General features: G+C 38.2%; 1 protein-coding gene across 3 annotated transcripts in view; it reads right to left on the bottom strand.

Moving 5' to 3' along the window:
* Nucleotides 1–15,928, bottom strand: part of kirrel3b (kirre like nephrin family adhesion molecule 3b) — a 648,233-nt gene that overhangs the window by 12,958 nt on the left and 619,347 nt on the right. For 2 of the 3 annotated variants that reach the window (XM_077225056.1, XM_077225054.1), the window contains exons 7-11: nucleotides 11,049–11,197; nucleotides 10,565–10,692; nucleotides 9,736–9,862; nucleotides 2,452–2,552; nucleotides 950–1,160 (exon numbers count right to left, since the gene is read on the bottom strand). In XM_077225056.1, coding sequence (XP_077081171.1) covers nucleotides 950–1,160; nucleotides 2,452–2,552; nucleotides 9,736–9,862; nucleotides 10,565–10,692; nucleotides 11,049–11,197 — 716 coding nt within the window. The remainder of the gene's footprint in view (nucleotides 1–949; nucleotides 1,161–2,451; nucleotides 2,553–9,735; nucleotides 9,863–10,564; nucleotides 10,693–11,048; nucleotides 11,198–15,928) is intronic. The other variant, XM_077225055.1, reaches the window with a different exon arrangement.

Raw genomic sequence — 15,928 nt, 5'->3', positions numbered from 1 at the left:
TAACGATGGTGACGTTTTTTACGTATCAATTCAAGCGCGAGTCTCATTCTTTTGAAGTGCATGGAAAGTGGATATCCTGTGCAGCTCTAAAAACAGTTTATTCTCGACATGTTGACAACATGAACCAAACCCTTCCAAACCTCAGCTACAACTAAAGTGTTTGAGAGCGGGGAAAAGCAGACGCTGTTCGGAGGCAGCCAATGAAGAGCGTAGGCTGGCATTATGCAAATGCATTACATTGTTACGATTACTGATGACTCGCTTCGGCAGTTCAGAATCGATTTTAGGAGACAATAACTTTATCGTGCACTTTGATCTTTAAAACTTTTTTAACTTTTTACAAACAGCTATATTACACACTGCATGAAAGTCACTTTTCGAAAAAAAAACAATCACTTCAAAGATCAAGTGACACAAAAATAGGTCTAAAACGTATTACATGTAAATACATCCAAACCATGAAAACGCTGGGGAGATGTAAGAAATGCACAAGAGAGAAATAATTAACTGTTGCAAGGCTGCAAATTAAATAGTGCTAAGTGTTGTTAATAGATTTACAAGATTTATTAAAGTTGCAGTTAAAAGTGCAATTACTTTTGCTGTTGCTATGAAATAATAATTTGCCGATTGGCGAATGAAAAGTAATCTGAAATTGGTAAATTAAGAAAAATATATTAATATGATGTTGATGTGACTTGCTAATCTCATATAAAGTGATACACAATGAATAAAGTGATAAATGGAAAGTAAGGGAGAACATATTGAATGTTTTTTGGTCTATTCCAATAAAAAGTGATACAATGAATAAAGTGATAAATGGAAAGTAATGGAGAAAATAATGAATGTGTTTGGTCTATTCCAGTGTTTTCAAAAACCATGGTTATGAAACACTGCATCACTATTCTACCGCAGACATGTTTTAAAGAAAAGAAGGTGGAACCTGGCGGACCTTGGATCCCACCTTGTTCCTTGAGGCGAATGATCTCTGTATCCGAGCCAAAGCTGTTCCAGGCGGTGCAGTTGTAGATGGTCTGAAAGTCGGCAGGCACGATGTTACTCATGGTGAGCGTGGACAGCACTCCGTCCTCTGTGCTTACGGTCTCCACCGTGTAGCGACCTGACGTCCCGGACTCCAGGACAGTCTCCTTCCAGGACCAGGCCTGATGAAGAACAAAAGAAACCATATTGAAAAGACCAACATACACATGTTGTTCTTGATGCTGGTCTGTATTATCACTGAAAAAATCATTCTTAAATAGCTTGTTTTCCCTACTTCTTGTTTAGGCACACATCTCACAAATTTTATTGAGGTTTATGCTTAACTCTTTCCCACCATTGACAGAATTTTTACTGCTATATTGTAGGGGGTGCTATTACGCATCTTCTGAAAGAGTACAGCATCTCTGAATCAAATAAGCAATTAAAACAAGCAATAGAAGCATTGCTTACGCACATGTTAGCTAAAACGATCATCAAACATTAAACGGTATATAAATCAAAAACGGCAATTGTTACAAAATGAAATGTCGACCCAGGACGGGGTACAGGACTGTGAATCACTGGGGGTGTTGATGGACTCAATCTATTCCATCTATGTTTTGGTCATCGTTCTGAATCAGCCAATGCAATGAATTTTAGTTCACAGTGCATTAACATACACAACATTAACTAAGATTAATAAATGCTGTAGACATATTGTTCATTGTTAGTTAATGTTAACTAATGTAAACAAATGAAATCTTTTTGCAAAGTGTTACCATTTTGCAAGACCCTCTTTTTAGCTTCACAACCATTTTTTTTTCTTCAGGTAAATAGCATCAGTATGTATACTAGCACTAAGCAACATTAGCCAGCCTGAATTAGCCTACTGCTGCAAGCTGGTCTTTTCAGCTTGCAAAGAGAGACTTGCATTTGCTTTCATCTGCTTTATGGGCGTTATTACACTTCTAAAGTTATTACTGGTTGTTCCAGACCACAGGAGCAGTCTTTCCCATTCAACTGACATTTAGAAATAGCATGGCAATAAAAGCAAAGCCACACGAGTAAACATCGTACAGAGATTACCTATGCACTTCCATGCACACGGCCACAAACACACACACATGCACAGAGTGAGTAATGAATCAAAAATTGGCCCGGGGAGGAGACAGTTCATCTAAGAGTGGTAAATCCTAATTGGATCTGTGGTAACAGGGCATAAGCATGCATTAAATGAGAAATTAGGGCTGTAAGCCTGCCATGTCTAATACCCGTTCACTCATATAGAGGAAACAAATGATTTGAGACGCACTTTCATTTATTAAACAGATCGTAACTCATGAATGCGTTATGCATTATTGGACTGTGTTTACTGAGTCTAATGGAGTCACATAAGCCATGTGACAACAGCAAGCGCCCACTCAACAGCTGTAGTCCTGTCTGAGCTGAGTCACTGGAAGGAGAGTAACTCACAATGCGGTCTGGGGGTGGCGTGCTGCGGATGAAACATTTGATCTGCCCCTTTTCCCCATGTGGAGCTTGATGTGTCTGAGTGCTGGAGATTGTCGGAGGTCCTGAGGAGAGAAAAGACGCACAGTCACTCGTCACATACTCAGAACTGAGAGCTAACAGTCCCCTGTTTGTGAGAGGGTCCTAGGAATCTTTTCAAAACTGCTTATGACTGGAGGACACTACGGAGAAGACACAAGTGTGTATAGGATAAAATAGAGGCATTGCTTTAAACAATATTTGCTATTAATTTATGGTAAAATTCTATCGATATATATTTTCTGTATTTTATTGCATATATTTTCTGTATAACCTGTTCCTAAAGTACAAGATTAAAGCATAAAATCTCTACCCCCTACAGTTAGAGATATTATAAATACCTGTAGGTTTCTTGAATGTGGAAGATGCATCAGACTACATCAATTTGGCATGTTTTTCTGTGATTCTCAAGTATCACTCCAGACACTTGAACTGGCTCTTTAAAATGCTAAAAGTGCACATGAATAGACTCTGAGTCTGGATGTTGGCCAAGTTATAACATTCTTCATTCACTAGAAAATGTACACAAACCTCACTTTTAAATTAAATTCTGTTTACCACCCACTTTCTGTGTGCAGCAATAGCACATCTTCAGTTGCTTCGGTCAAGCAGTCTTGACATTTGTGAATCTGGTGCATTGTATAATGACTCTCATTTGTACTGTTGAATTGCAGCTGGGATGTGAATAAGCCCTGGAGATTTACAGAAGAACGTACCAAGGCTGACATACACATTACCAGTTCCAAGATCGACAAATTCTGCTGGCCCACGCTTCGAGAGAGGTGTAAAACTTAAACCGAGGAGGCTGAAGATCTCATCTGTAGGATCTGCCAATCAAGTGTGCAATACTGAGGCCTTGCGGTGGCATGCTATAAATTTGGCATTAAAAGGAAAGAGCAGCATTGTATTGGGTTTGAATGGGCAGAATCTTAAAGGAGTCTCCTGTGGGCTGGTCTATTTAAGAGTTGTGTTAAGGGTGAGGCAGTGAGGGTCTGGTCTTCATTTTCAATCTTGAAAAGAAATGATTTATGGCAGGCCTCATGTCTCCCGAGGAGATAAGACTCAGCGTGCCAACTGCAAGTCTATTTCTATAGGCCGCAATCGAAAGAGTGCCAATGGTGGAAAAATGTTATTTTGAAGAGATAACGGCCCCCAGAGCGTCTCTTCATGTTCAGTTTTAACCCTAAGGCCTTGAACTTTGAACTCTGGCTTATGCTACAGCTCACCCTCTTTTTCCAAAATTGCACAAAACAAGCTAGGCACTGATGTAAAGGGTAAACAACGTTTCTCTAGGATGTATTTGGAGTAACTTTCCTGCTTAATGGATTACCAAACCTGCCAAAAACTGCACTTGTGTACACAGGCACACAAATTCACACCAATCCACCAATCATGCATCTGCCAATCATCCGCGGCAGTGTCTCTCTCGACTGCTTTGTAATTGCAGTTTATTAACTGGCTCTTATTAGAATAAATTAGCATTTAGATGAGCATGAGGCAGATGGAGTGCTGTAGTGAGGGGAATATCAGGAATATCTGGTGGAGAGGAATGCTACACTTCACACCCCTCCATTAGACACCAGTCCTGCAGCGATACCTTCCCGCTTGTAATGTACGCATGCTTTGTGCATGCTACCCTTCGACTACAAAATCATAATCCACAGATAGGATCCGTTAAAGGCTGGAGTGTATGTGTAGTTGCAGGCGTAAGGTAAATCCATTCAGATCATTCCCTGCTGACAGAGGTAAGTCCAGCTCTCGGTGGCTCAGAAGAATCAGCCCATGGATCAGGCTGTAAATGAGGAATATAATTAGATAGCTTATCACTTATCCTCAGAATGCTGGGTTTAAGGAACGAGAGAGAAGAGAGATCATTGGATTGGTGGGAATAGGTTTGTGACAGTAGGAGGCGCAACGGAGTCATAATGTACTGATCATGATGGGGTGGTGTCGGGTAAAGTGGGAATCCTATCCCAAAATTATTCCCTCAGCTAAAACAGGTTTGTATGAGTACTTTATTCAATTCATCATGAAAAATGTAAAAACAATTTGTTTTTACAAATCATCTAACATAGTGCGTGGCAGTGATGCCATATTTTTGTAGGCTAACCCGAAAGTTAGCTTCACCCTGGTTCTCTTCACAACAAAACAATAGGATTTAACATCTCTGTGACCAACAAGTTTGAGTCTTAAATGTTATTTCTTCATGATAATCTTCACAAATGAACACAACTTTCAGCAGAAGTTCAAATCTAAATGTATACAATAAATTAATTACACTATGGTCGTGTGACTGCAACATAACCATCTCTAAGCTTCAGACAACTCTTTCAGTCTTTATTTTAAAATAACATTTTCTCTGAATGTTTTAGTGAGGATAGTTTCCAAAAGCACAAGTCCAAACACAAAGAAGCTGTGAAAGCAATTAATGAGTAGATAGAGTTCGGCATGATGACTACCTCTATAGTCCCATTTGGACACTTGTTAGAAACCTGATTTTTTTAAGAGGGTGGACGGGGGACTTCTGTTACTACAGCTGGGATACTGAGCATTGTCCCATTCATTTGGTTTCACATGCTTCATATTCAGGTGTTGTGAGCAACCTAATCTTATCTGATGCATTTTTATATCCATTAATAATTTATGGAAAACAATCATCTCATTGTAAAAAAAAAAAAAAAGTTTGGAACTTTAGAGTGGGGAACGCATATATTAACAGTGAATATGTGTTCCTTAATTTAAAGTGTTACCAAAAGTTTACACCATTTCACAGTGTGATTATCGTTTTTACATAATTAAATTATTAACCTTGCGCTAAGCACAACATTTTTTTTTCTCTGCACCACTGTCACCATTTATTTCACTAGCTTTCATTTGCCAAATCATTAATATTTGGTGATTTCTCTCTTCTCCTCTATGTCCTCAAGTTGGCATGGAAGTGGAATACTAATTTTCCTGGGGTATGAATATCAGGAGATGGAAAAAAAATAATATTTCCAAAAGGAAGGACACTAAAATGGGTCCCATTTCAGCTTTCATTTTCTCCCCTTTTTTTTTTTTCTATATGTGTAAACACACTTGTGCACACACATACACTTAGACAAGTATATATTTCCCTGTGTTTTTTTGGTCCTCAAATGTGCACCAGTGCACTCATGCACACAAACCAGAAGTAGCAACCTTCCACAGAGACGCATTTGTCCCATTTCTAAGCCGGGTTAATGTACTTTTTCCCAGATACATACTGTACTCTACCTGACATGCAAACATGAACACTTTCATGCACAAATATTTTCCATTAACCCAATAATGACTTCATATGCCATCGAAAACTACACATGTAAACAATGTGATTAAAAAAAAACACATCATCCCAGCAATTATTGTACTTTCAGATTGCAGCTGCAAGTGCTTGTGGATAGAATGCATTAACCTGTGTGCAGTAAGAGGTTATTCTCAGATTGTAGCATGTGAAAGGTTGAGCCTGGTTTGTTTCGCCTCATTTCCGCATATATTTTCATTACAACACTTCAAGAGGGCTGAACCCAGTTCCATGAATAGTGCACGCTCCGTGTGTCCTCTTGCCCGAAGATCTAGTAAATAAATGCAGGACCTGGACTCCTCTTACCTGCACACTGACCTTGGGCACACAGCGCCCTATTTTTAAATGTCTTCCCTGAACTCACAGAAGTGCCTAGAAACTACTTCCCCCTTATTCCTTTCAACCTCATTTTTGTTATAGCATAAAATGTTCCCTAAGGCACTTCACCTCCTCTCCATTGTGCCTTCACTCCATGACAAAGCACACTTTTTCAACCATCAATCTATTAAGGAGTTTTCACACTTTCACAGTTCCACAATTAGTGACATTATATGAGCGAGTCAGAGGAGCTTGTGTGATCTGTCTATGGAGTGTGGTCAAGACTAAAAGAGGAAATGTTAATGATCTCACTGTGATATAGGATTTGTATCTGTTCACATACAATGATACAATTACGCATGGACAACTGTGTTAGAAATTGTTGCATGAGTGAGTTGATTTTTACATTGATACTGCTGTATATTACAAACATTTTCCCCCGCATGATGTTAACCTTTAGCAGTAAGGAAACAGATGCCTTGTCAAAGTCAAGTACACTACACTACTGTGCACTACTGTTTATAAGCTTGGAATCTTTAGGATTATTTAAGGAGTCTCTTCTGCTCACCAAGGCTGCTCTCATTTGATCAAGAAATACAGTAAAAATAGTAATATTGTGAAATATTATTAAAATGTTAAAGTTTCAGTCTTCAGTGTCACATGATCCTTCCAAAATAATTGTAATATGCTGATTTTTCACGCAAGAAACATTTCTAATTATTAACAATGTAGAGAACAGTTATTGCTGCCACACTACGCTTTTTCTATTTTTATTTTTTTAAGAAATTGATACTTTGGGCACATTAAATTGACCAGTAAAAGTAGTAGTGACAGTAGAAACATTTATACTATTAGAAAAGATTTATATTTGAAATAAAGCTGTTCTTTTGAACTTTCTGTTGATCAAAGAATCCTGGAAAAAAGTGTCTAGGTTAAACTTTTTAAAAAACATAAAAATACATGTAGCAGCAAAAAAATGTTTGCAACATTGACAAGTGTTTCTAGAGCAGCAAATCAGCATAATATAATGATTTCTGAAGTATCATGTGACACTGAAGACTGGAGTAATGATGTAGGGAAAAATATATTTTAAAATATAATAATATTAAACATTTGTAATATTTCACAATATTACTGTATTTATGAGCAAAAAAAAAAAAAAAAAAAAAAAAAAAAAATATATATATATATATATATATATATATATATATATATATATATTTGAACAGTAGTGTACATATAACAAAACAAACAAATTGAATCAGAAAGCCATATCCACAAACAACATCACAAATAAATGAGCATAAGTACACATTCAGATAGTAAATCCCATTAAGGCTCAAAATACACATGGAGAAATTAGATCCCTATCTGAGGATCTAGGGAACAAAAAAACAAAAAGCAATGTGCATCCATTAGCGTGTTTTCTGCAAACGGTGTCCCCTGCTAGCTATTTGATTATAATTAAATGACATTGGCCCTGAGAGAACGCTGGAACTCTCTTTTCTATATTCTGAGTCTCAGTGGGAGCTCTGGGTTCCAGTGACAGGCAACTGGGAGGAAACATATATTGACAAATTCCAAACATGTGCATTTAATTGTTACCATAAATTAGTTTTTATGTGACTCAGTGAGGATCAAGCTAGCATAGGTCATTTATTTCTTATTTGAGGTCTAGTCCCCCTCTTCATCCTTCTCACTTGCTTTCTCTCTTTTATTTTTCTCTTAATGATCAAGCCTTTGAAACACAAAGCTCTGGTCATCAATCATTCTTCACGTCAATGATTTTGAATTTCACTCATTCGTCAGGGGCACATGTTGATGAGGGAGATGTGAAATGATCGGCTTCATCTCTCAAATGCACCATAACTTGAAACAATCAGCTCCGTGCAACAAGAGAGCCTGCCCTGCGCCACATGTTGCCACATCAAAGACTGCGCTATAGGTGCTCGAGTTTAACATCCAGCACTCTTGTTCACTTCCAGAAATGAGCTAGAACACAGCTTGCAGTCCTCTTGAGGCTTTTAGAGTGAAAGGGCTCACTTATTGAAAAGAATCAAGACAGATCTAGGTCAAGAGGTGTAAAATGGTGCAAAAATAATAACAAACAAGGTAAATAGGTAATTAATAAAATAGCATTTCAAAGGAGGTAATCTTAGATACTCCATATACACGGTATCAACAAACAAATTATTCATTTTTTTCGCAGATGTGTCTTAAGAATTATTTGCATAATTATTAACTCATTCTCGTAGAATGTGAAACCACATTTGCTTAATTTCACTTTCACTAAGCAGAGCAAAATTTGATTTTAACCATTGAGAATTGATCTGATTGTAAAAAGTGACATACTAATATAGTGCCAGACCAAGGGTGTGAATCTTCAGGTCGACTGTGATTCGATTTACTCAATTGTATTTTAATTCAAAAGTGATGTCAGAAAATTCAACTGAATTCAATACACAATTCTATTCTATTTGAATGCTGTTTGATGCAGTATATTTTATTTATTTAAAGGTTAAACACAGTATATTGTCAAAAGCTCTTGCTAAGGTTCCTTACTTATATACCTGTTGTTTTTAGACGCTATAGTCAACCCAAAAAAATATTCACAGATGGTAAAAGAGTGGCAGAGCCTTCGGCAACTTTAGTTGCCTGTGGGCTTAAAGGTTGTAATACTGAGAAACATGATGGCAAAGTGTTTGATCTTTTCATAAAACTCAAGATATCTTTCTACTACCAGAAAAACAAACAACATGACCACATTTATGAAGGATTCCAGGCAATCCTGAACTCTCTAGGAGTCAAGAATGAATGCAAAGCAGAGGTACTCTTCACTGTCCCCATAAAGAACAGAATGCACTTGATGAAAGTGGATGTCATCTGTAATTTCTATAATTTGTGCGTTCTCTGTAGGTCTAGAATGGATGTCTGACTTTACATATTAATACTATCAGTCATAACAGTTCTTTATAGATTTTCTTTCATTTCACAGCACCAAACTGCATTAGTGATTCTAAACTTGCAGAGGAATCATTCAATGCAAACACAATTGTCACTTTGGCTGAACTTCTCTTATTTTCCACTCACGTCAAAGCCATAGCCCATGGCAAATAGCTTCGGAGAGAAAGGAGCTTTTAAAAGACGTGTTGGATTTTGCGAATGAAAGCTGTTGTGCGGCTAATGCATGCCGCCTGAATTTCAAGCGGCCGTAATGAAGTCATTTATCTGAGAGTAGCCAGTCTCCCGCTATTCTCCTGTGTTCATTAGCCTGTCACAGCCTAAGAAACAGCTCCTCATGCAATTCTTACTGAATATAATCAGCATTAGCCCAGAGAAACATAGGACCGAAGAGTAAACATCAAACTTCTCTCTCAGAGTCAACATGAATGCCAAAATAGGTCTAATTCATTTAGCTGTCACCTGGATTTTCAGTTGCTTGCAACTTGTTTACTTACACATGTTCCAGACGGGGATGTTTGCAAGCGTCAAACATAAAGTGACACACCTTAAACCTGCAAGTCAAACTGTCATTAGCCATGCTCCTTTTAGAAGAGGGTCAAACTTACCATTTACGGTAAGAGAGACTTCCTTTTCAGCTGCTCCAACGCGAGGCACCACCGCACGGCACACATACTTCCCAGCATCCTCTTGCCTGACGGATTTCAGTGTCAGGATGTTCTCATTGCTTAGCACCTGTAGTCAAAAGTCAAAGATCAAAACTTTAAAAAGGAGTGCAAAGAGAGCTGGCCAGAGTCAAAACGAATCAGGAAGGATGGGCAGCTCAGCTTGGAAAAGGGCCTTCTTCTCAATTATTAAAATCCAATTTGGGTCAGATGAGGAGGACCATGTGAACATGGGAGATGGTAGGTGACAGTCAACCGGGATAGAAATAAGACCGGTCGGTTTTCCCCAATGTCTGTGCCAGCATACGGACGTACCACAAACTGAGGCACTATCTGTCTGCGATTTATAGGATTGCAGGGAATCTTAAAAATCCTGATGTTTGCCATCAGGGTACAGCTCTGAGTGTAAACACTATGTACCATCAAGTCTTTGAAATATTAACGTCTTTAAAAAAAAAAAACGTTTTTTTTTTTCTATTCAGTTGTTCAGGAATAAAAGGCAAGGCATTAATAGATCAAAGGTTTTATATGAAGAATATCATATTGAACTTGAAAAATGAGTGGATGAAAAGCCAATAACGTGATTTTTCATGGCTGCTTGATCTCTTCTTCTTTACAAAGATGAGATGTTGTTTGAACATCAATGTACTATTAATGTAGCTAGAATGAAAAATGGGATGGTTGGTGTAAGAGAACTGTGTGTTTGCTTCAAAAGATTAATCTTGCATAAGGGTTAAAGGGCAATGTCCAACAACAATATCTAGCAACTTACCACCCCAGAGCCCCTTTTCATCCATACAATAGTTAAAGAGGGATTTCCTGTCCAGGCACAGTTAAACACAGCATCTGATCCAAGGTCAACCTGTAAAGACTGGGGCTCTGCAGCCATCCGAGGTCCAACTATGAGAAAAACAGACCAGATGATAAGATCTACTCAGAGAAGACACATCTGCAAGCTTGTTTTAATATGAGATTGAAGAAAGCTGAGAATTATAGTCTCTTATAATAATGTCCCTGATATTTGTGGAGATACCTTCAAAGACTATGTACCAGAGGTGTCCAATCCTGCTCACGGTGGGTCCAATTCCTGCAGAGTTTTGATCTAACGCTAATTTAACACACCTGGACCTGCTAATCAATATGTTTAGGATTACCAGAAGCGTGTATGTATGTTGGAGAAAGTTGTAGCTCTGCGGGAACGTGGTCCTCCAGGATGGTTTGGACACCTCTGTTATGAACAAACAGAAAAGACTCACAGTAGACATCCACGTTCCGACTAATGTTGGTGCTTCCGAGTGTGTTAGTGACCTCACAGGAAACTGGCTCTGTGAAGAACGAGTGGTCCACTGCGACCTCATAAGTGTCTCCTGAAACCTCCTTTATCACGCTTCCTCCTTTTGCCCACCTACAAGCAGTAGAAAGTGATAATTACAAGTATTAGTACTAAACAAAAGTTAATGATGGACCACAAAAAAGTCAGTGTACATGATGGTTTTCATATATTTCATTTAGCATTGAAAGACAAAATGTTGCAGGATGTATTAGAGGTACAACAGCTTGCCACTCGATCCTCAAAGGGAAATCTTATTTACCCGCCCAAAAAAGGTTCTTAGTGCCTTAAGGTTACACATTTTTTCTCTTACATTCTCCTTTTAGGAGTAGATAGGGTACAACTTTGTCCTTTTAAGGATACTGCCCCAGTGACAAGCTGTTGTAGCTCTATAGGTACAATTTTTGCTATTTTTTTTCTGTTAGTGTTGCAACATGTAAGTGTTCCTTGATCGGCGTCCTTATTTAGGGGTGTTCAATCCTGCTCCTGTTTAGAGTTTAGCTCCACTCAACACACATGAAACAGCCAATTAAGGTCTTCATGATTACTTGAAACGTCCAATCTTGGGACAAGTTGTAGCTAAATTTTAGTTGTAGCTAATTTTATGTGGTTTGTTGGAAGTGTGTTTCGCAGTGACTGTAGCCCAAGACAAATTTCCCCCCTGGGGGACATTAAAGTGTATTTTATCTTTTATCTTTTATCTTAAACTCTACAGGAAAGTAGCCCTCTAGAAGCAGGATTGGACACCCCTATCCTTATTGGTCCTGAAACAAACCTTCTGTCAACTAATCAGATTACAGGCTTACGTTTAGAGCTGGGTTTGCTGAAAAAATCTTATCAATCTAGCATTTCCTTTATAATTTTACATGTAGTTAAGGGTTAAGAAGCAGGATAGGGCTATGTTTTATCAGAATGTTGTTCCAGGTCCAGCAAAATATGTTTATCTTTGAATATGTCGTAATTTGGTAAAACCATTTTAACTGATTCAAGTCATTACATCAAACTTCAGTCATAAATGCCCTTACACTTTTAACCCACATTTATACATTTATAAATTTAAAGCCTTGCTATCTAAGATAATTTTATATTTCCTTAAACTCATTTGTAAAAATAGAATTTGATTTTTAACCCCTTTAAAGCCTAACTTTTTCCTTTAATGGAACAGAAAGCCATCATTACAAGTCCCTGCCAGATGTAAGCTATCCCGGGAAAAGAGAAACACAATTTAGAGGTTACCATGGCAATAACAGGAAAACATGTTGTCTAATCCATTTGCTTCTATCATAGTCATCAATGAGACATGATATCTGTCTGTCTGTAGGTGGATAGAGACCGACAGAAAGAAAGACAACCACCTCCTGTGGGAGCCAATGTATCCTAGTTTTGTTTGAGGAAATTACAACACTGTTATATGACAAATCATTGAAGTGAGATTTCTCTTGCCTCTGCATGTTTTTTGCCTGGAAACCAAGTTAACAACACTGAATGGAGTCAGACTGGCAAACACAAATCTTGAGTCTCTCTCCACATCACACAAAGCCTGTATACTGTACCAGTGAGACTAGATGTTAAGAAATTGTCTATTCGTTTATGTAAGAGGAATGCATCTTCTGGCAGGACTTAGTTTCTCCCAAACGGACAAAGTAATCCATATCTATGTCACTTGCTTGGTATAGTTTGTGGTTCCCTGTTGGCGACTAAGATGTGACACATTTGTACAAGCCAAAGTCAATGGAGATTGGGTGTCACAGCTTGACACTAGGGTACATATTTCAATAAACGAGTATATTCAATGCCAGTTAACTCCTCGCTGTTGAGAAGTATCGCTTTACCAAGCCAGTTTTACATCTCAGTACACTCAAAGCAGCCGGCACTGGTAGATCAGTGCCAAAACTTCACTATTCACCTGCTCTGTGGGAGTGAGCGCACAATTCATTACCTCTGCAACTAACTCATGCCATCTGTGGGCCCCGATAGAGTGTCATTTAAATCAGAACAATCTCCCTCTTGACTAAATTAAAGTAAGGAGGGAGAGCAGTTGTAATTGGCCTAGCTAGTGTGCTTGAGAAGCACTGTGCCATGTTGTTAACATAAGCAGTTTAGAACACAGTCTGCTAAATCTGCACAGGCACACCTGTGCTTCCAAAAATATTCAAATCAGTTTAGCGGCTGCGCATGTCGTCTCCGTCCTCGACAAAATTGTTCTAGGGGAAGTGGATATGCATCACTGTGAAACTTTATATTTATGGGCAATTACTGAAGCAGTCACCTGCTATACGTCTACCAGAGTTTTTCTTTCTTGCAGTAACATACAAATTACACATGGAGCTTTTGAAGCTGCTGCTTTGTAATTAGATGAGAAGATTGACTATGCTATAATTTAATTCAGCTTTAAATAGCCTGTTTATTACAAGAGCCTAGGAGGATGATTATCATCTTTTAAGTAACTAGCTTATATGTGTGCGTTAGCTACGTGCGTCTTTCATTATACACTTGTATTCATAATATTATTTTTCTGTTTATTCAATCTTGGCTGTGGTCCCTTATGACAACAGCACATCTTTCCTATTCATTTAAATGCAATTTCCTCAAGTCAGAAAAGGGGATAGGAACTATTGTTAGCGCTGCCCATACAAGCCTCAAATCTTCCTCATGCTTTACCAGAACTTTGTCGTTGTAATGCTTACAGTTTACATTCAAGCGTATGTGCTAAAAAAGTTTGCAAAAGTGTACTTCTTTTTGGCTGTTCACTTATAACATGTTTTTGTAAAAATATCTATAGACCCAGCAGTAACTTCTAAATTCACTTTTGGTAATGTCTATTTACATTTATTCATTTAGCTGACGCTTTTATCCAAAGCGACTTACAATTGATATATTTCAGAGGTCACACGCCCCTGGGGCAACTAGGGGTTAAGTGTCTTGCTCAGGTACACATTGGTGTCTCACAGTGGATTCGAACCCGGGTCTCTCACACCAAAGGCATGTGTCTTATCCACTGCACCATCACCACCCCCATGTTTAATTATTTATCCATCTTCCATAATAATGTTTTGAATCATTGGGGAAAAAAAACAGTTGGTAATACTTTATTTTGATGGTCCTTTTTTAACATTCTGTTAACTATAAGTAACTTTGCACTTACATGTCAACTAACTCTCATTAGAGTATTAGTAGACTGTCTGCTTCATATCTGCAAACTCTTTATTGTGATGGTCCTCCAACAGACACTCTACTGACTATAAGTAACTTTGCAACTACATGTCAACTTATTCTAACCTTACCAGTCTACTAATACTCTACTAATACTCTAATGATGCTACTTATAGACAACAGAATGTGTTAAAGGGACCTTCAAAATAAAGTGAAACCAAACACTTTAGCTAACCTATGCAAATAATGTTATTAATTAGATTTAATCAGTGACAAATTGCATATTTAATTCAGTCATTTTTATCCATTGACAGCTCTACCAATAATTCAAACTAGCATTCTGACAGCACAAAACTATGGCAATGCAGAGCAAAGCAGGCCTGCATGTTGGTTTTAAGCCTATGGGGTGGCAGACTGGGAGGTTTGGCCGGTAGAGAAGACCCAAATGGTGGGTGAGCTTTGCCAGAGCTGAAGGATTCAGCGCTGCACATTGAAAGAGCCAAAACATCCATGAGCACAGTGGGTCCACTGGGCTTCAGCCAGGGTCTTCAAAACAGAACAAACATGACCCAACTGAATGCCTGTGTAAACTTTTGCAAACTCGAAGACTCATTTATTATTCTAGAGTAGAAGGGTACAGTATCAGGAGGAATCGAATGTTTGGCATTCCTACATGTCAGTGCTAGGTTCAGACATAGTTTTTTGCTCACTTAGAAAAAGAAAAAAAAACTAACAGCAACAAGTATTGTGTTTGTAGGATCTTTTTTTGATTGGTAGGAGAGACATACCCATGTGAAAAAAAGAGTACTAAAATTATGTATATAATCTCTCTCTCTCTCTCTCTCTCTCTCTCTCTCTCTCTCTCTCTCTCTCTCTCTATATATATATATATATATATATATATATATATTAGTATATATATATTAGTCATACAAATTCAACTCTCTTTATGTATACTTAAGTGGCCTTTTATTTTATTAGTATTATATTTTCTGCAAGTACATTTTTTTCTTCTTCTACATGTACATTCAGTTCATCGAAGTACACTTTTTTCTTTCAAAAGGGTATAATAATTGTGTGGTAAACTGCAACACAGATTGGATTTGATAGATCTAATGTTTCAGTTTTTGTACTGGGGCAAATTATATTTCAATATTCATCTGTATGCTGACAGGTGCGGGAGATGATGAGGCTGTCTACTCCATCCTTCTCTTCCAGTCTGGGATAACGCCACACACACTTTCTAGGTTACAATCAAGCTGCTGCTCACTCCATTATGATACCATCACGACATGGACTCATATTGGCCAATCTAGCAGCCAGCAGGACAGATGCCCGGAGTTTAATTTTCTGTTTTGAGATATCGGCTGCATCTGTTGCTGTTGGTTAGTTTTCCATGTGCTGTTCCCTGGTTGATGAATCATGTCTGGCTGCTTCTGAGAGTCGCTGGGGAGCGCGGCCATGGAAAACAAACAACGGAACCGCCCGTATCTGTGTGTGCACATCAAACGCTTGATGAGCAAAGCAAGCAGCCCGCCATGAAAATCTCTTCATCAGATATGTCAAAGACGTCACGGCAGAGACGCACAACATGGCTTGACTATCCCCAAAACAGACAACTAACAAGCACAACGCACGGAACATAATTGTTAT

This window comes from Siphateles boraxobius, unplaced genomic scaffold (assembly GCF_051911475.1).
Source record: "Siphateles boraxobius isolate OS27281-9 unplaced genomic scaffold, OSU_SipBor_1 98, whole genome shotgun sequence".
In the NCBI taxonomy this organism is placed as follows: Eukaryota; Metazoa; Chordata; class Actinopteri; order Cypriniformes; family Leuciscidae; genus Siphateles; species Siphateles boraxobius.
Note: the sequence above shows the minus strand (reverse complement) of the source record. Positions and strands in the feature narration are given on the sequence as shown.